Below are 21,740 nucleotides of genomic sequence, written 5' to 3'. Positions count from 1 at the left end.
ATGCTCAACATCATTAGGAATCATGGAAATGCAAATTAAAACCACAGTGAGATGTCATCTGTACCACAAGATTGGCAAAAATTTAGAAATCTGACTATATGAAGAATTGGCAAGAATGCAGAACAACTACACACATCCCTTACTGCTCAGAGTGAACACTGGTACGCCCCATTCAGGAAAAAGAGGCTGACATTACTAAAGTCTGAACACACACACACCTGTGATCCAATAATTCAACTCCTAGGTACATATCCTAAAATAACTCTTGCGCATGCACACCAGAAAACACGTTCAAAATATTCACAGCAGCAGTGTTCATAAAAGCAAAACGCTGGGAAAACTCTTATCAGTAGTAAGATGAGTAAACGGTGACAAATCATTCAGTGAAATATAAGAATGGCCATTTATTTCACGTCCATCAAAGGATAAATCTAAAATCCTAAGGAGGAAAAGAAGCAAACCTCAGAACACACAGAGCATGAAGTTCAATAAACAAAGTCCAAAACAGGGCAAAACTAAACCACACGTTGTTTAGAGATACTCTTCATAAATGATAAACTTACTAATAAAAGTTAGGGAACGACGCACGAAAATCAAGGTAAAGATGACTTCGTGGGGATATGATTCAAACAGGGACGCATGGTGGTTTCTAAAGTTTTGGCAATGTTATGTTTCTTAGGCTGAGTGGTAGATACAGAGGCATTAAGTTTATTATTATTATGGAAACTGTACAAGTTTCATAAACTTTTGATAGATCTGGTTTGACGTACTTCATGATAAAAGCCATGGGCGCTGAGCTTGAGCACGAAACGAGGAGGAGTCCGGCTGGAAAGGCGAGAAGGAAAACAGGGCAACAGCTAAATGGGGGCCCTGGAAAAGGTTTCAGGTACCAGCAGAAGGCATCCGTGGGGTCAAGAGAGGTTGGGAACACAGGAAAATGACATAATTTATAAAGCGAGGTTTCTGAGAAGGTGAGTGGGAGAAGGTTTAGGGCACACGTGAAAAAGGACACTTCTTTCACTCGAACCTGAGGAAACATAGTAAGAAGCAAGGATTCATATGCATTTCTCCCACATGAACTGTGATTCCCTTGAAGGGCGGGCATTATTAGCATCAAGCATACTGCTAACCGACAGGAAGAGAGAAAAGAGGTAAGGACTGTTTCAAATCAGTCCAAAAAGTGTGGACTGGGTTCCCTGAAAAGAGGATGTGGTTGATACAACACATATTCACATCACCTTTAATTAGCTAACTTCACAGATAGTCAAATCACCTATCCAAAAAGTCCACAGTAAAGTTTCATTCTTTATCAGATAAAGTCAAAACAGTATAATCTTATAAGTCCAACTCCTACTCTTTTTGATACATACTAAATATTTATATTATTAGGGAATTTTTTAAAAGTGGATTTCCTCAACTTCTTAAGTTCACTTATAAATCTTAAGTTCACTTAGAAAGAAAAGAAAAGAAAAGAAAAGAAAAGAAAAGAAAGGAAAAGAAAAGAAAAGAAAAGAAAAAAGAAAAGAAAAGAAAAGAAAAAAGAAAGAAAGAAAGAAAGAAAAAGAAAGAAAGAAAAAAGCAACTTCCACTTACTTAATTGAGTTTCTAAAGTGGTCTTCAGCTGGGTTTTTTACGGTACAACTATTCAGGAGCCATAAATCAGCGTCTGATGCATTTTCTATTAAAAAAACAAATGTAAAAAAGAAACTTCAGTCTCACATTCAATCATTCCAAAGTACCCACGAGCTCACGCTGACATAGACAGAGGCAGTGGGCAGTGAAGTAAACCCATAACTGCATGACAAGCGGTAACTGCCAAATAGCATATGGAAATATGTGTGAGCAATAAATATAAATATTTATAACCTGCACTGTATCTTTTCATTTAAAATATAAAGAAAATAAGCATTTTCTTCCTTTATTTTCAATACTTGAGAATATTTTAAAACTTCCAAAAAGTAAAGTGGAACTGGCCTAATCTTCCTTCTGAATACGCAAATTCGTTGCCCCCTTTTGGACTGTGTCAACATGTTTCAGCATAGATATTATGAGATACTGAATATTCTGTAGCTTAGAAGTTATTAAAAATATAATTTGTCTTCCCTGAAAAAGTTAATGATTTACCTCAAAGTGAGCCTTTCATTCCTCTCACCAATTTGATCAAATATTGTTATGTATGTGTCCCCCCCCCATCTGCAGGGACACATTCCAAGACCCCCAGTGGATGCCTGAAACGAGATAATCCTGAACCCGATAGATGCTATAGTTTTTCCTACACATACAATATCTGTGACAAAGTTTCATTTATAAATTAGGCACAGTAAGAAAATAACAATAACTAATAATAAAATAGAACAATTATAACCACATACTGTAAAAAAAACTTATGTGAACAGGTCTCTCTCTGTACTACGCTCACCGCTCTTCTTGGGATGAGGTGAGACGATAAAATGCCTACGTGAGATGAGGTGAGGCAAACACACAGGCCCTGGGACGCAGCAGTAGGCTACTACTTGACCTTCGAAAATTACGTCCCAGGGAGGGCCATCTGCTTCTGGGCTCCGGCGGACCGCGGGTAACTGAAACCGCAGATAAGGGAGAGGGACGACCATACTGTGATAAACTCACTGGGAATGCAACCAGTAACCCAAACCCATCCAGTTTACAAAAGGAATCTGTAAATGACTGAAGTGTTTACTGCTATTCCAACTACCTCGTCACCCAACGGGACATACTCATTAAACCAGGACCACCACAATGAAAGAAAACCAAAACTGAAAGCTGCAGCACCTTGCACATACACTAATGCAGTAAGAGAGGCTAAGGGGCAGTGACATGAGGAACCAGGAGGACACACACACGTCTGTGTGCACACTCTCCACGTGGGAAGGGAACCTGAAGTGAGGGCGTTATGCCAAACGGATGTGAGCCCATCAAAGCTTCCGGCAAATTGGCAAAAAAATTTTTTCCCAAACATTTGGTGATAAAAATGATGAAATATTTTTATAGAGACAAGAACAAAAAATTCTTGAATCGATTAAAGGGAAAGTGCCTATTACTATTTATCCCTCCTAACGGGCCTCAGTCCTTCCCTTCCTATCCCCCGCCCACACCCCATGGGCTATTTGCCCTCCCAAAAGCCAGAGTGATCTTTCACTTAAGAAATCTGGTCACGTCACTTCCCTGCTCAAACTCAGAAATGATGGCTACTTACACACCTCCCTTAGTTCCCTCCCAATTATTCTCCACAATGCCACCTGAAGACATTCCTCTAGTATCAATCTTCTGATGATTTCCAGTGGTATTCGAGGCCTTTCCAGACCCAGCTACCTCCCCCACTTCAATATTGATTTCTCCCTACATTCATCTGTCCCTCCAGCCACACCAAACCACCTGGAATTCCTAAGGCCTACACTACTCTAGCCGGCTAGAATACCTTTGTTTCCTATCCACCTGGCTCACTCCCACTTACCCTTCAGCTGCAGTCTGAGGTCTGTAGCTGCCTCCATGGCAGACTGGGAATAGACCATTCTAGCACTTTACCTTCTGTATTAAAATAATTCCTTTTTCCAACCTGTCTTTATTACTATTTAAGAGATACTGAAGACAACATTTTTATCTGATGCCCTCTGAATGTCCAGGGCCTAAAACACTGATGGGCACAGAATAAACATTCAAATACCCTGGCACACTAAACAAGGTAAACAAATACTTAGGGATGAGACTTTATCTTCCTCACAGTTATATGCCCAGCACTTACTACATATGGCACCTGGTACCTGGTAGATATCCATTAAACATGTACTGAGTGAATGCTGAATTTTGAAAGACAAAATTAAACTATGAGCAATGTATTGCACAGATAAGAAAAAGTCATGGATGTCTGATAAAAAAAAATGATAAAAGAAAATAAAGACTTGGCATTTATTTAAAATAAACAAATAGGGGGGCGTCTGGGGGGCTCAGTTGTTAAGCATCTGCCTTCAGCTCAGGTCATGATCCCAGGGTCCTGGGATCGAGCCCCACATCGGGCTCCCCGCTCAGCGGGAAGCCTACTTCTCCCTCTCCCACTCCCCCTGCTTGTGCTCCCTCTCTCGCTGTGTCTCTCTCTGACAAATAAATAAAATCTCAAAATAGATACACAGATGGATAGATAGAGACATGGATGGATAGATAGATGATAGATAGATGATAGATAGATAGATGACAGATAGATAGATGATAGATAGATGGATAGATAGATAGATAAATAGACAGACAGACAGACAGATAGGAGTGCCTGGATAGCTCAGTCAGTTAAGTGGCCAACTCTTGGTTTTGGCTCAGGTCGTGATCTTAGGGTCGTGATACCGAGCCCCACGTCGGGCTCCATGATCAGCACAGAATCTGCTTGAGATGCTCTCTCCCCCTCTGCCCCTCTCCCTGCACACACGTGTATGTGCTCTCTCTCTCTCTCTCTCTCTCTCTCTAAAATAAAAATAGTTAAAAAATTAAAATTAAAAAAAAAAAACGCAAAACCTAAAGACAGAATGATCTGTGCCAGATGCCAGCTTTGTGTCCTGGCACATTCTTCTACTCAATCCAGCCACTGCTCAGGGTGAAGACAGTGCTTACCATATATACTACAACAAAAGCCCTCTCAAGGAGAACTCCAGCAACAAATAAGGCAAATCATTCTACTTTGTCTGAAATGCTGTCCATGTTGGAATGTACAGACTTTCAAAATAAAGTGAATACTATGCTTGGTGATCTAACTGCAATCAATAGGAATCCAATGAATATACCAAAATGCCTACAAAATCACACAACTTTTTGACTACCCCTCAGAAGATAAATGTCCCTTCCAATGAACACAAGAGTTTCTTACCAATTATTTCCAAACTCAGTTTTGTGTTGGTACATCTTACTTAATATTGTCAAAACATACTATTTATAAGCATAAATCAGGCAGTAAACCACCATAACACAATGAGGATTTACCATACCCCAAGCTCTGTATTCCAGGCACAGGGGATATGGCTGAGGAAAGAGTTCCTGCCCTCAAGGTAGTTTAAGTCTTCAGGAGGAAGTCTGATAAAAACAAACCACAGAAAACAAGGTAATTTCAGGTACTGGTCAATGCTATTAAGATGATACGAGAGAGTAATGGACAAAGAATAATTAGGTCAAAATAGGTCTCACTTAGTAGTTCAAATCTGAGTTGAGACTCCAGTAATAAAAGACCATGCAAAGACCAGAAGAAAGAGCATTTCAAGAGAAAAACAGCAAGTACAAAGGCCATGAAGTAAGAGCGAGCTTGTCGTGTTCTAGGACCAGAGAGACTGGACGCAGGGCAAGTGGGGATAGAAAGGTGGGAGAGGCAGGCAGCAACCAGAGTATTTGGCAAGTTAAGAACTTCACACTGTATTGTAAAAATTACAGGAAGTCACCACTGGGTTTCAAACAGCTAATTTCTACTTCGGAAAGCTCATTCTAGAAGTGCCATGAAGACTAGAGATGGGGAAAAAGTAAAGAGAAGAAAACCAGCTGGAAGCTGACACATTGGTCTAAGGAGGAATATGGGAGAGAGCATGGTGAGCTGCAAGGGGGTCAGAGTGATGGCAAAAGCAAGAAGGCAAATGGGAATCAAGAGAATTCCCCGATAGATTAGATAGGAACGGTGCAAGAAGGAGTAAGTAGGAAGCACACGGAAGGAGTCTGGGCCTGAGCCTCGGTTTGTTTATGGTGCTGTTTACTGAAACGAGAAAGGTTTGGAAAGAAACAGACTTGGGGACAAGAGAATCAACAGGGCTTTTGGGGGGGGGGTGCGCACGCTTTGTCTGAGATCCCTATCAAACACCCAACTAGAAATACTGATTGGCTACTGGTATAAAATAAACCAAAGCTCAGGGATTCTTTCAGGCCGGATAAACAAATGGGAGGATCAAAACCCTACAGAAGATATCTGAATATATGGAAATGGATGAGCTCACCTAACGAGGGATTACAGGAGGAAAAAAATCGGACAGAGAAAGCAGCAGCAGACAGACACGGGGACATTCAAAGATCTAGAAGAGAAGGTGAGATAGGGGAAGGGTACTGAAAAAGAGCAGTACATAAAGAGGATAAAAAAATTAGAAAACATGGTGTTACAGAAATCCAGAGAAAAAAGTATTTGAAAAAGGAATAAACAATTAAGTTACATGCTAAAAGTTCAAGAATGATATCTGCATCTCTGTGCCAACCCACACTCACTCACAGGCCCTGTTTTACTAAGTAACACAGAAAGCAAACACTACGCAAGGGGAGAGAGGAGGAACTGCATATGGCTATTTGCCAATAAAGAAGGCAGGCTCTTTCTTGTTTTGTCCCCCTACAAACACATTTTCTTGGTTTTAAGATGCCAACACCTATCAGAAACACTATCGACTTAGTAAGAGCTCTCCAAGACGGGGTGGAAAACTGCATCACGTTCTTATCAATTTTAAGGTACATCCCAACCTCAAATATTAACATTAACAAGGTAGGAGTGAATGGCATCTGAAACAGGAATAAGCTAGTTTAGCATGTCTAGCATCTAGAACAATCAAGAAATGCCACAAGACCTGCCTTTCCAGGACCCCATCACCCAAAATTAAATAAACGTTCAAGCATACTACCATTGGTGGATGACTTGGCTATCAGATTAAATATCTGCAAAGAGAAAGTTAACACCTTATGGTCTTGCTTTAATCAGAGCACTCATGTCAGGTTCTCCTGACACTGGAAGAGAAGCAGTTAAGTCAGAGAAGAGCAGTTAAGAAAGAAGCACAAGGCAGAGGGGCTAGAATGAACCAAGCAAGGGAGAGGCAGTCAGAAGACACCCGGCTTGGAGGCCTGAAGAGGATCCCAGAAAGATTTCTACCTTTCTTGGATGCGGCCTCCAGCACAGATAACCCCCGATATGCAGCCGAAAATCATCTGCATGCCAGCCAAATACTGCCAGTGTCACAGCTGGGACACCAGGACTGATCTGGAAGGGAACAAACTTTGGACCAGCCAGATGGCATCTGGGCACCAAGACTGGACTCTTTTCAGGCTTCCACTATGACAAGCAGTGCTATAATGCATAGTCCTGTGCATACATCATTTTGTATTTCTCCAAGATTACCTTTGGAATCAAGTCCAAAAAGGTCGGATTGTCTTATGTCATTCCGTTACCCTCTCAAATCCCTCTCTAAAAGGGTGTACCACCCTGCACTTCTGTGAGCAATGCCCGAGACTGCCCGTGGAGTTATCAAATCTCTGCACTTAAGCCAATCTGCTCAGAAACTGGATCCAGGGAAGTTTTAATACGCACGTCTCTTATTATGAATGAGTTGAACATTGTTTCATATATTTAAGGGTTACTTGCAATTTTTTTTAATGTTTTCCATTTGTTCACATCTTTTGCCCGTTTTTCCCCCCTCGGGTCAAACAGTCATTTTTATCTCAAGTTTTAATTACTAATAAACACAAATACACACACACACACACACAGGGAATATTAATTCTTTGTCTATGATAGATTACATTTTTTTTCCAGTTTGTCATTTTACATTTTTTATAGACTTTCTTCATATATTTTTATTTCTAGGACATCAAATTCATCAACGTCTTCTCTTACTGCTTCTGGATTTTGAGCCATAATTAGCAAGTTTCCTCTATACCCAGATTACTAGGAGTTTACCAATGTTTTCTCCTAATACACATATGGTTTTACATGTAGATCTTTGATCTGTTAGGAATTGATCCTGATATACACTGATCTCACTCAATTTTTTAAATGCAAAATGAAATAAAATCTTATATTCTCATATCACATTGGAAAATATTAAAAGGTATGATATTATCTAGTGCTAGTAAAGGAATGGAGAAACTGGTAACTTTGCTGATGGCAGTCTACACTCATGAAACACTTTGGAATGCCAATATGGAAACAGCTCTCAAAAATTTAAATGTGCATCAGAATTTCTCTAACACCTACTTGTAGAGCTACTTGTACCACACACATGCATATTTATAGACACACATATAGGCATACACATATACAGAGACCAATGACCAATTTTTAAAATCTCAGTGAACGTTACTGACAAAGCAAAAAATCCAGAAAGCCTACATATCCATTATGTGGAAAACATTTAAATAAATTATGAGACTACTGCTAAAATACCACTGAGCTGTCTAAAAAGCAAGATAAATCTGTAAATGCTGATTTATAATAATCATTGTTAAATCATCAGGTAAATGAAAGCAAGGTAAAGACAGGAGATCTTGTATTCGTTATTTACAAATGGAAATTCCATTCTAAGTAAAGAAAACTTCTGGAAGCATATACATGGGACACTGAGGTGTTTGCCCTTGGGAGTCAGATGAAGGCTGAGCTGTTCATGTGCCCCTTTTATATTCTTTCTTTTTTCTCTCTTCAAACTTGCATGCGCATTACTTTTATAACTGGATAAAGTGTAATCCTGAGAAGGGGCATGTTAATATTTCATTTATATCCATCTGTATTGCTTGAATTTCTTAAAGTATGTATTGCTTTTGACCAAACCTTTTTAATTTTTTTTAAGTTTCCTTTTCCAGAGAGCTTAGAATCAATAGTGTTCTTTCATTTTAAGGTGAGAATATAAAAAGCTATTTCCCTGCTGAGATCCATCATGAAAACAGTGACCTGATATACATTTTCTGAGGGACTTCTTTCCCCACTGCTAAAAGCTTTTGTACTCACTGAACCAAGAAAATGATGGTCATTGGCACACCACCTACTTTGAGTGTGAAGAGAGAAAAACAAACTACCATTTGTTTTAATCAAAATGTATTACTTTCCAAATTATTTCTTTATATACACAAGAAAAATTGCTTTTAAATCTAAAGTAATACAAACCTGATTAGCAATAATGATAATAGCTAGCATTACTGAGTACATATCATGCATCCAGCAATGAGCCAAGCATATCATATTTACTTTTTTCCCCACTTAATCTTCCCAATTTGAGGTAAGTTCGTTTTTACTCTAATTTTAGACAGGGAATCTAAAACTAAAAAAGAAAAATAAACTGCCTAAAAACAACCAGCGAGGGGGGGGGGGGGGGGGGGGTGCCCAGGATTAGAAATCCAGACAAACTGACTCCAGAGACTATAAACTTAAGGAAATTAGAATGTCTCATTTGTGGCTCTTTGCCTCCTGATCAAAAATAATATAGACCGTATCTAAAAACAAAATAAAGAAGTATTACATGGCCTTGAGGTTGCCTCATGGTATTGCTAAGACAACTAATAATCAGGCTTCAAAAGGAACTGTTTGGCTATTTCCAAAATTTCCAAGATCTTGAACATGTCAGCTCTTGGCCTTCTATAATCCGTGGGAGACATGCAAATAAAGAGAGAATTAATAATGAGCACAGGATCATTACTCCAAAGTACCGGCTGACTCTGACAGCAACCAATCTTCCCTTCACCCTGCAGGCTTGCACATAATGGCCACATTACAGAAGAGATGGCCATGGTTCATACCAACACTACTCAGAGCACAACATTTATCTTACACAACTGTTCCATTGCAAAGTCACCTAGAGGAGCAGCATACAACAGGGAGAGGAGCCCATTCGTGGGTTTAAGTAAGGCAGTTAAGCAAGGTGATACCAAAAAAAAAAAAAAATCACTAAGAACAAAATGAAGAGGAAAAACGCTGATTGTTTTAAACCTCACAAGCATTTTGAGGGAGTCTCCTTACCAGGAAGACAAGTCCAAACAGTTTAAATGTCCATTGTGCTTAATCATGCCCAGGGAGTTTATTTATGTGATACAAATCACTGGATGCCTACTACAAAGTCAGAGAACACAGTATGCTCTAGTAAGAGAATTTCAAAACACTATTAAGGCACATGTTTAAAAATAATTTCTTAAAACCAATAAAAGGCAAAATAAAAGTTCTGGTCAATGGGTTAATTTTTTCCTTCTGCATCCCTTTCGTTGTTCTCCACAGCGAATGTGTAACGCGCAGAATGGAGGAACCATGTTATCAAAATCTGTTTTACAAAAGCAACTAAAATGATGCATGAGGGGCGCCTGGGCGGCTCAGCCGTTAAGCGTCTGCCTTTGGCTTGGGTCGTGATCCCGGCGTCCTGGGATCGAGCCCCGCGTCGGGCTCCCTCTCCCGCTGTCCCTCCTTCCCTTCCCCCACCCCGAACTCCTGTGCTCTCTCCCTCAGATAAATAAATAAAAGCTTTAAAAACTATGTCCATGAGAAAGTACTCTGCCTTTAGCTAGCTACGGTTGGAGTAGGAGGCTGGGAAGAATAAAATGAGAAGGAAGAGGAGGCAGGAGTAGGGGAGGAGGGAGGAGGGAGGAGAAATGAAAGAAAGAGAGGACTATCTCCAGTTCCCAGTCTGAAACACTCAGGGCAAGAACCGACGCTCCACCGTAGAGTGCTGGTGATTGTTCGGTCTGTTTGAGTGAAGCAGAATATAGGAGCTCCTACGGCGAAGCACTTATTCCTACAGATTTTACTTGTATAATAAGTTTGTTCTTTGAAAACAGTCCTGCTGAGTGCTTCACAGAAATAATATGAAGCCAAGGGTCAGCCTGAACTCTGTTTAGTTTATGAAGGGAAAGAACATTTTTTTTTTCCTTTAAATGAGAAATAATGGCTGGCAAGGTCTACCAATAACTATTGAAAATTAATTACATAGCTAAGTAGGGCTGGCCATAATCAAACTCCGAGTGCAAGACAGACCTTTTACTTACTATGTGGAAAAGAACACTGCTAATATTCCCCATCTTCATTCCAAATTAAATTGCTCTGTTGATCCTGACACATAATTAGCTCAGAAGTCACTCCATCTGAGGAATCCCTAACAGGATACCTATTTCTACATGTTAAATAGGTTTTTAAACTAGGAGCCAATATACAAACCAAATGGACTCGTAAGGGCACTTCACAATCTGGTCACCACCACTCTCTCCAAAACCCCAGCCTGTCATGCCCATCCTGCATGCTGCCGTTCCTGCCACACAGAGCTTTTAGGCCCTCAGGCCTAATAATGAGTAAAAATTAAGAAGACCAAAATCTAAAAGAAAAAAAAAATGGGCAGAGAATATGAACCTCAGAGTTCACACAAATAAGAAACACATGTGGCTCCTGACGTACAAAAAGATGGTCAATCCCATTCTTAAAATAAGTGAAAATTAAAACTTCACTAAGGGGGAAAAAAAAAACAACACAACTGTACCATGTTTCACTTACTAGAGTGTCAAAACCCCAAAAGCTTGTTAACCCACTGTGCTGGTACAGCTGTGAGGAAGTAGGCAACTACAACAGCACCTATGCCCTCCCGAAATGGCAACTGTGTATCCTCTGACCAAGAAGTCCTACCTCTAAGGATTTAGCCTAGTTACAAACATACTTGCACTGAGCAAGGTCATTCACTGCAGCATTATTTTTTTTTTTAAGATTTTATTTATTTGCGAGATAGAGAATGAGAGACAGAGAGCATGAGAGGGAGGAGGGTCAGAGGGAGAAGCAGACTCCCCGCTGAGCAGGGAGCCTGACGTGGGACTCGATCCCGGGACTCCAGGATCATGACCCAAGCCGAAGGCAGTTGCTTAACCAACTGAGCCACCCAGGCGCCCTACAACATTATTTTCAATAGCACAAGGTGACTGAAGGAAGACGTTTCAGTACGTTCAGAACCAAGATTGAGATAAACATGCCCACAAAAGAAGAAACAGAATGAATAACCTCTAAATCCTAATACAGAGAGGTCACCAGGGCAGCTACTCAAAGAAAAGATGCTACAAAACACATACAGTAGGCTACCCCTGGGGCCAAAGGAGGAGATCCAGAATACATCATCACATTTGCATTTATTTGCATTAAAAGTGTCAGGATGTGTATCAGAAATAGACAGCATGGCTGGAACTGAGGAGGAAGCAGAAACCGGATTTTCTTACAGGAGATAAGGTAAAAGGAAGACCTCCTTCCATGTATAATTTATTTTTGAACCTATTCAAAAATAAAGTCTTTTCAAAACAAAACACAAAAGCAATTGTAAAAACCGTAGCTTGTCTTAAGCTTCCTGCTATCTTCCCATTTCTTTATTCCCTTTATAAGTCAAACATCTCGAAAGAACGGTCTCTTTGTGCCCACCTTCCATCACCTCCCATTCACTCTCCCACCACTTCATTTTGGTGAAGCCCCTCAAGCGCTCCCCCTTCCTCTGAAACCACTTTCACCAAGGGAACGGGTGCCCACGCTGGATACAGCAGGTGCGCGACACCACGCAACACCCTTTCCGGTTGGGGTCAACGGCATGACCCTCCTTCCCTCCTCTTAACCCCCGGGCTCTCTACTCTATCCACCCCCCTGCTCTCCACAAAACAGAGCTCCCGAGGACCGAGGCCTTGGTTCTCTTCTCAGTTGTGCTCTAGATGTTCCCAACCATCCCACTGGTCTAGAATACCACCATTATGCTGAGAGACAATACCCAAATTTATACTTGCATATCAGACAACCACTGGAGCTCACTACTCAACTCACCCAGTAACACCTCCACTGGAATGCATCCAAGAAATATTAAACTTGACAAAAATCATTTCTGAAATTGGGCTCTTGAATTTTCACTCTTGTATTCATTCACTCATCAGGTTCTAGTAAGGACCCACTCTAGAGATTTTAGAAAACTATAGAAATGTTGTTACAGGGGCAATGGAAAAGCCAACACCAACCAGGGCATGGTGAAGCAACCCTGAGATGAGTAACAACAAGAAACCACTAGCAGCCCAAAGGCTGGAGGGGCCCAGCAGAAGAGGTGGGATTCTAGGAGCCCCGAAGCTGCCATCATTGGCAGGGGCTGGAAGGAGGGCAGGAACTGCCCAACGGGAGCTGGGCTTGCAGAGGGAAGAGCTGATAGCAGTGGAAGGCACAGGAATGAAACTGCTGTGTCCTGGGACATGACCCAGAGCAAAACAAGAAGGAGGAAAATGCCCTACCTACTCCCCATATTCCTCTCCTCCAGTCTTCCATCAGCACCTCTCACTGGCCAGTCCTACCCACAAAAACCAAGAGGCGGAGAAGAATAAGAAAAGCAGTTCCACGCAGCAAAGAGCAGGACAGAGAACGTCAGGGGACTGTATCTGAGAGCCAGCAAAGACTGTACGTGACCTCTTCCGGTCCTCCCATCCCCCTGACTGGCACATCCACCAAATGCTGAAACCAGGGGCCCGGGAGTCCTCTGTAACCGTTCCTTTGCCATCACCATCCCCTGCGGCACTTTCAACCGCTCCCAAAGGGTTTCACCTCCACAATAATGTGAATGCGTCTACCTCACTGCACTGCCACCACCCATGTCTGAGCCAAGATGTCTCCCCCCGACCACTGCAGGTGCCCTGCCTCCCCACAGCTGCGGTGACGTGACGCAGAACCATCAAAGAACCAAATGCCTGGGTGGCTCAGTCGGTGAAGTGTCTGCCTTCGGCTCAGGTCATGATCCCGGGGTCCCGGGATTGAGTCCCGCCATCAGGCTCCCTGCTTGGCAGGAGGCCTGCTTCTCCCTCTCTCTCTCCACCTCCCCCCACTTGTGCTCTCTCTCTCAAGTAGAGTCTTTAAAAAAAAAAAAAAAAACACTATCAAGGAACCAAAGGAAAGCTAGAGCTTTTTGTTTTAACAGGCTTGGGTAATCTCTACATACAGATAATTGAAAATTGGGTTAATTAGATACATACTACTGACAGCAAGCTGAAACCCTATTTTGGTAAGGGAAAAAATAAGTCACTATTGATAATTCAGTACTTACAAAAAACAGAGTTGGTAAAAAATGCAATTGTATCTTTTTTGTAAGAACTCAGCAAAATACAATTCCAGTTAATTGTTGAACGTTTCACACTTAAACAGACCAAAAAAATAAACAGTAACTGCATAAAAAAAAAACTTTTTATCTTTGGTCTTTTTTAAACATCTCATAAAACCAACTACTCACAGTACAGCGAAGTAAGCAGACAAAAAGCTACTGGAACGCTGGGGGTAAGATCTGTTGTCATTTTTCTCGCCTTTGAGACTGTAATGAACATGGTCACAGCACAAATCAAGTCAGAAGTAGGCCAGAGAAGGCCCCAAGGCTGGTTGGATCATCTCAGGTCATTAAAAATGGCTGACCCCTCACAAGATGAGCAAAAATATAAAGTGTAAATTAAAAATGCAAATTTTCCTTTTTAAAGTACTTTTAAGAAAAACAGCGGGGCTGCGGCAGTTTGCAAGTCGCAACTGTTGCAAATCCGCTCTGCAGCTCTGGCTGGGGGCTGGGGTGCTGATGTCATCCAAGGCAGGCTCTCCACTCACACGGGACCACATGTAGATTCTGAGACAGGAAGGGGAGCATGAATGGGTCATAGGGGCCTTTTTTTTTTTTAAGTTTAATTTTTCCTTTTTTTGCTGTCTAGTCATTCTCATGGGTCTTTGCTTCCGAGGGTCGACACCGTCATCTTCCGCTGCCCGTCTGCCGGGGTCTACCTCCGCCTCATCTTCATCTCTCCCCTCTTCCTCCTCCTCCCTAACGCCCTCCCCTCCTTGGCCTGCCTCCCTGGCGGCCTTCTGCTCCCCACTCTCCTCATTAGCACCCCCACTAGCAGACACTACCTCCCACCGTCCGCCCCCTCCACAACTTCCTTCTTGTCCCGTAAGTCCTTGGTGGTAACTCGGCGCTGGCGTCCACCACCACGTCTGATGTGGTGGGGCACGCCCGGGATCCACGGCAGCCGACTGGAAAGGAAACCAGAGTTTGGGGCTTAGGAGGATAGGGCTGCCCGAGCCTGCGTTGGCAGAGGCAGCACTAGACGTGGTAGATGCAGAGAGCAAAGAGCCAGCCTGGGGACTAAGCCAGGATGGCTTTCCAGACCCAACAGTCCAATCGTAACCTTAAATTCATGTATTCTATGAAAAATTTCCTTCCTAATTCAAATATTTTAAAAGTAATATGCTGAAAAAGAGTTCTATTCAGCCAAGGAGCAAATCATAACCATTGCTAGTAAATTTGCAAAACATCTGATTTTCATTCAGAATGATATACAAACCCTCAATTGTGTAGCACAAATCAATAACTTGAGTCATCTGCTAGGAATGACCAATTCACCCCTATGACCAATTCCCAAGACAAATTCTAAGTACAGAAGTATTTCCTTGAAGTGAAGTATAGTTATATGCTGAGTATCATCTCTAATACAAGAGCTACCTCTGGATTTTAACCTTGCAAACTTAGCAGATCAAAACAATTACCAATTTGGTAATCCAAAGAAAAATGCCCATAGGAAACTGCCAAGACAGGAAAGATCCACATCAAAGATAAAGCTACAGACGAGGCCTAGGTTCACTAGACTCCAAAGTGCAAAGAAGAACATCAAAGATCTCTGAATAAAACAATGAAGCTGAATGTACTAAGTCAAGTACTCCAAGGCCAGTGTCCGTTCTGATGTGTCAGGGTCCACACACCACACCACCGTGAGATATTCTGAATACTATCCCTGAAGAGAAACAAAGTAAGCTGGCTGTATACCTAGTAGACATCCATTAATTATTCAACTGAATGACGACAGATACCCATAAATAATATTCCCCAAAAAGCAATTTCAAACTTTCTAAAATGACAAATATGGGCCACCAATTTGAGACCAAAAATAAGTAATAACTAAGAAACAATATTGCTTTAAAGAACTATTGGAGGGGCGGCTGGGTGGTTCAACTGGTTAAGCGTCTGCCTTTAGCTCAGGTCACGATCCCGGGGTCCTGAGATGGAGCCCCTGGTCCAGTCAGGCTCCCTACTCAGCAGGGAGTCTGCTTCTCCCTCTGCCTCTGCCCTGCCCCCTCCCCCTGCTCGTGCTCTCTCTCTCAAATAAATAAAATCTTAAGAAAGAAAGAAAAGAGAGAGAGAGAAAGAGAGAAAAGAACTATTTGGGAAAGAAGAAACTATTAGAAACCTTACTCATTTGTCACAGAAAATGACTTGCTGAGGAGAGGAGTATTTAGGTATTGGACACTCTTGCATATAGGAAGGAAGAATTATCTTAAACAGCTAAAATAATTTAACAAGAATTTGATTTGTAGTGTGTATTAATGTTACCACCTTTTAAAGTTAATATCCCCTAACTCCAAATCTACTTTTCAGATTTAAATTTCATTTATTTTAGGTAATTCAAAATTTATTTTGATTAATTGGTTCACTTTCTAGTTAACAAAGTTAACAATAATGTACCTTAGCCTCAATTTTGTTTCAAAAAAATAGGAACAATGTAAAAAATACTACAATTTAATGATAAAAGGACAAACAATCCAACTAAAAATGGGCACAAGATCTAGACATTTCTCCAAAGATAAACAAGTAACCAATAACCCCACGAAAAGATGGCCAACATCATTAGTCATGATGGAAATGCAAATCAAAATCACAGTGGGATACCACTTCACATCTACTAGGATGGGTATAATAAAAAAATTTAAATTGAAAAGACAATACCAGGTGTTGGCAAGGATGTAGAGAAACTGTAACCATCATTTGCTGCTGATTAAAATATAAAATAGTATGACTGCTTTGGAAAAGAGTCTAGTGCCTTAAGTTGGTACACACAGAGTTAATCTATGATCCAGCAACTCCTCTCCTGGGTATAAACCCTAGAGAAATGAAAACATGATCATACAGAAACATATTGTATATCAACGTTCACTGCAGCATTATTCTTAATAGCCAAAAAAGTGGAAAAAGCCAAATGTTCCTTAACTGATGGATGAATAAAATGTGGTATATCCATACAATGGAACATCAGCAGATGATAAAAAGACAGGAAGCACTCACACGTGTTAGACCTTGACAACAACATGCTAACCAAGAGAGGTCAGTCACAAAGTCATTGGATTCCACTTAAATAAAAGAGGCAGATTTATAGTGACAGAAAGTGGGCTGGTGGCTGCCTAGGGCTGCGAAGGCTAGGCACACTAAGGGTGAGAGCTGAAAGATGCGGAGTTTCTATTTGGGGTAATGAATAGGTTTTAAACTGAATGTGGTGACAGATGCACAACTCTGTGAATATCCTAAAAGCTACTGAACTGTACACTTTAAATGGTGTATAATATGGGAACTCTTCTATTAATACAGTTGTTTAAAAAATAAAAAAAGAAACACAAAGACAAAAAAGCCACTAGAGACAAGCGTGAGCCATACCCTCACTGTTCTCCATTTCTGGGCCCTCTGCCTAAATGTTTCTTCCACTGCTCTGCCCCTAGCAAGCTCCTACTCAACCTTTCATAGCTTGGTTACATGTCACTTCCCCTGAGAGGCCTTCCCTACCGTCTTCAGAAAGAGGTACGCACTGCTTCCTCTGTGCCCACAGATGAGCCTGCTGCACACCATAAAAAATATTCCTAGATATGTCTCCCCCAGTATGTGACCCTTAACAGACCATTCATTCTAAATCCCCAAAGCTGATCTCAGAAATTAGAAGAGAATATGTCCTCTCTGTGGATGGATGGATGGATGGATTGGATGGATGGATGGATGGATGGAAGGAAGGAAGGAAGGAAGGAGGGAAGGAAGGAAGGAAGGAAGGAAGGAAGGAAGGAAGGAAGGAAGGAAGGAAGGAAGGAAGGAAGGAAGGAAAAAAACAAAAGATGAAAGGAAGGAAGAATGAACAAACAAGCACAGATCAAAGACACAGTAAGCCATGTAAATGAATAAGCATCAAGACCAAACGAGAGACAGACTAGTTCCTGTCAGCAATCAAAAAGTTAACACTAGAAAAATACTTTCAGCAGAAGCTGGTGTCAAGCTCTGATAGAAAATCCAGTATTTCTCCCAGGAAAGCGTCTTGTTTTAAAAGGAACAAAGACCACAGCAACCTTTTAATCTATGGAACACTGTATACAAAATTACGCTTACAAAAATATCATGGAAAATGCTTTGTTCATCCAACAGATATTATGCAATTTATGCGTATAGTGATAATTATAGAAAAAAGTAAAAGAAAAAAACCAAAAAACAAAAACCCTATGCATTAAAAATAGATTAGAAGGAAACGTACCAAAATGTTAACAGCAGCTATATTTCGATAATGGAACTCCTGTTCTAGAGATCAGGTCTTCCTGGATTCTAGAGACTTCCACACAAGTCTGGGCCTGACAAGGCAGATCTTCCCCAAGCCTGATCTCTACCATCTGGAGGGTCTTACACGGCTCTAGAGACATGTTCCATACCATCTGACTAGCTCATCTGGAAGGGCTGGCTCCTCAGAGATCTGGCTCAGACCCCGGAAGTCTTCTTCATGCAATTATTCAGCAGCGGCCCAAGCTTAGACCTGGCAAGCTAATGTTCTAATGTTGGCCTTGAAGAAGGCTGTTTCAATAGTTCAGGGATTAAGTAATAAGGGCCAAAGGTAGACTGTTAATTATGGGAAAACAAAGGCTCAATTAGGAAAGAGATTTTTGTAAAAATAAAAGAACTCGTAGCTGCCTAGATACGGGAAATGACAGAGGGAGGAATTACAGGTTTCTGAACTGGAGAGCTGACCCAGAGTGACACCAGTAACACAAGGAGAAGCTCTATGGAGAAGCAGGTCAGAGAAGGAGAGTGCAGCTTCGGCATGAGCCATGTTCATTTTATGAGGCCTACCCAGTGTACATGCCATGCAGCCATGCCACGAGCAACCGTGAATGCATGACGGAACCCATCTGTCTAAGCTCAGTGGTGCTGACATCACAAAGGATGAGAGCAGGGTCAGGAGGACTATTGCACGGCAGGGGTAAAAATCATCAAGATGGAAAGATGTGACAAAGGCATAGTGAGTGGGCAGGAGTGTATGCCTGATTGAGCAATGGTGACAGAACAATGGCCCTAACTCGGCAGCCCAAAACAAACACTATGCTGACCTCTCCTCCGCCTTATGAATCAAAGGGAATTTGCCTACAAGTCACAAGTGCAATTAAAATGCTTGACTTAATTTCCTACAGATTTCAATTTGACTGTGCAATAAATGAGAGCTAAAGAACCACATTTGCATAGCATTTTACCACTTGCAAAGCATTTTTAAATACATTATCTCATCCCAGTTCCCCGACAGCCCCATGAGGTAAGTATTTATAATCTCCATCTTATGGATGAGGAAACAGAAGAAAAATGTGGTGACTTGCAAAAAGGCCTCATAAGCGGGAAAGCAGGAGGCAGGGCCGGGATGGACCGCGGCTCTCAAGGTTAACGGCAGCACTCTTGACTCTGCACTAGTGATTTCCCGTCTGATTTCCATACTGTCACGTGGGTTGTCCTCGCTCCCAGGGACAGGGATTATTTCTCTCATGACGCCCACAACAACTAAGCTTTGCACATTTATTCATACATTATACTCCCCTATTTTTCCCTAAGGAAGAGAAATTTTACATATAGAATGTTACAACTTCCCTCTAGTCCTCATGAAAAGAGCTATGAACTAGAAAGAAGAGGTGAGAAAGCAAACAACAGGGGGCTGAGGATGAATCTAACCACCAAGAGAAAGCTGGAGTTCCCCTCGCTCTCTCCACCCTTCTCCACTAATTCACTATGGAGTCCCTGGGGGGGGGGGGGGGGCGAGGAAGGCAATGGCGCTGGGGGACGGTGCGAGCCAGCCTAAGCCGGAACACCAGAGCCCGTTCACAGGGAGGAGGGTGTCGGAGCACAAGCAGAATGCAGAAGGTACCTGTGCAGGAGGATGACGGCACGGGGTAGCAGTGCCCAAGACACAAAGTGGGTGGGGGTGGTATAAAGGAGATGGTCTGACTGTGAGTGTGAGCAGAGTGAGTGCACCCACCCAGGCAGGCAGCCCAGCCCCGGGTCTCGGAGCCTGAGAAGAGCAAGAGGGGCATCCCTGAAGGGCATGGCCCGGCCCGGGCTGTCAGGGCTCCTGTCTGAGGAGATGCGCAGGTGCACACAAGGGCAGACTGGCATGGGGTGTCAAACCCAAGGAAGGTGAAGCGGACACACACATGCGACGGTGCCTGTTGTCAGAGCATACACAGGGTGAGGGAGGTAGGTGTGTGCAGGCCGGTAGCCCCATACAGTTTTAGAAGGACATACGCAGAATGTGCTGGAACCCAGAAGGCACAACCAGGCATCCCTGTCAAAACCCAGGAAGGTGCAAGAGTACAGGAGTTCCAGAGAGGTCAAAGTTTTATGAGGAATAGGAAACTGACTCCCCAAAAACCTTCTCACAAAATATATATTAAGGGAAAATAGTAACTTTACAGTGTCGAAACTCAGCAGACATCGCCTTAACAAATTGATCAAAGTTGCTATCACCAATAATGGGACAAATCAAAGTCAGGTGCCACACGACTTTTTTCAGGATGTACGGAGAGGAAACCAGCATCATTTTCAAAGATATTCCTGCCAAAGATGCAAAACTGGAACCTATACATGAGAGACATCAGATAAACACAAATCAAGGGACAATCATTCAAATTACTGGCCTATACCCCTCAAGCATGTCAAAGATAAAAAGGCAAGGCAAGAGACAAAAACTGGTCCAGATTAAAGGAGTCTTCGAGAGACATGACAAGTCAGCACAAAATGGGATTACAAAGTGGGTCCCCTTGCTGTGAAGGGCACTACGGGAATAACATGAACATGGCCTGTGGATGAGGTAGCAAGGATGTCTAGCTGTTAATGTTGCGGTTTTGTGGAGAGTAACTTTGCAGAAACTCTGCAGACACTGAAGCATTTGGGGATGATGAGGCTCTGAGTAAACAGCTTCCTAGAAAATGGTTCAGAAAAAGAGATTTTCGGTACTGCTCTTTTAACTTTTACTATAAACACCTTTTTAAAAGTTTTATTTTTGAAACAAGGAGACTGGAGAAGCAGGCTGCTCAGCAACATAAGAATATATAGATGACACCAAAAAAAAACTGCAATGAGAATGGAAAGTGCTATAAAATAAGGAACAGGACTCTCTAGCCACATGGAGGTATTTTTTTTTCCCTGATAAGAAAATAAGGGTCAGTTTAATGGGAACAATGTCAGTAGCAGGACCAATAAAGATATTGACAAAGTGGGTTTCTTTAATATTTAGATTAAAGGAATATTTATTTTAAAAGTCCAAGAGAAAAAAAGAATATTCACATGTAATGATTTTCATAAATCTTTCCCTATATAGAGAAATAAGTTGATTCAGACCCAGGTAATTAATATCTTTGGTGCCTTTAGTACTGTTATGTATTAGATAACATTCAGACTTTAACATTTTACTGTTCACATACTACCTTACTGCCAATTAAAAAAGAATAATCCAGTTTCCTTCATAGTATTTTTAAGTATCCATAATCTACATTCAACACATATTCAGGATAAACTAGGTACCTAGGGAAAAACAGTATTTTCCTCAAACACAAAAAGAGCATCTACCAAAAATCCTACAGCTGACATACCTAACAGTGAAAGACTGAATTCTTTCCCCCTAAGAACAGGGACCAAGCAAAGATGTCTAATCTCACCTCTCATATTCAACATAATACAGGAAGGTCTAGATGGCATGGTGAAGCAAAAAAAGGAAACAAAATGCGTACCAATCAGAAAGAAAGAAATAAAACTCTCTCTTTCTGCAGATAATATGAATATGTATGCAGAAAATCCCATTATTTGCAAAAAAGACTCCTAGAAATTATAAGTGAATTCTGCAAGGTTGCAGAATATAAGATCAACAAACAAAAATCCACTGCATTTGTATATACTAACAAC

At 41.6% G+C, this 21,740-nt stretch overlaps 1 protein-coding gene across 4 annotated transcripts in view; it reads right to left on the bottom strand.

Moving 5' to 3' along the window:
- CDKAL1 (CDKAL1 threonylcarbamoyladenosine tRNA methylthiotransferase) overlaps positions 1–21,740 on the bottom strand; it is a 654,884-nt gene that overhangs the window by 546,443 nt on the left and 86,701 nt on the right. For all 4 annotated transcript variants that reach the window (XM_073877631.1, XM_025891077.2, XM_073877633.1 and 1 more), the window contains one exon: positions 1,594–1,678. In XM_073877631.1, coding sequence (XP_073733732.1) covers positions 1,594–1,678 — 85 coding nt within the window. The remainder of the gene's footprint in view (positions 1–1,593; positions 1,679–21,740) is intronic.

This window comes from Callorhinus ursinus, unplaced genomic scaffold, assembly GCF_003265705.2.
Source record: "Callorhinus ursinus isolate GAN/ISIS: 27379988/994484 unplaced genomic scaffold, GSC_fseal_2.0 scaffold26, whole genome shotgun sequence".
Classification (NCBI taxonomy): Eukaryota; Metazoa; Chordata; class Mammalia; order Carnivora; family Otariidae; genus Callorhinus; species Callorhinus ursinus.
The sequence above is the reverse complement of the archived record's forward strand: the minus strand, read 5'-3'. Positions and strand labels throughout refer to the sequence as shown.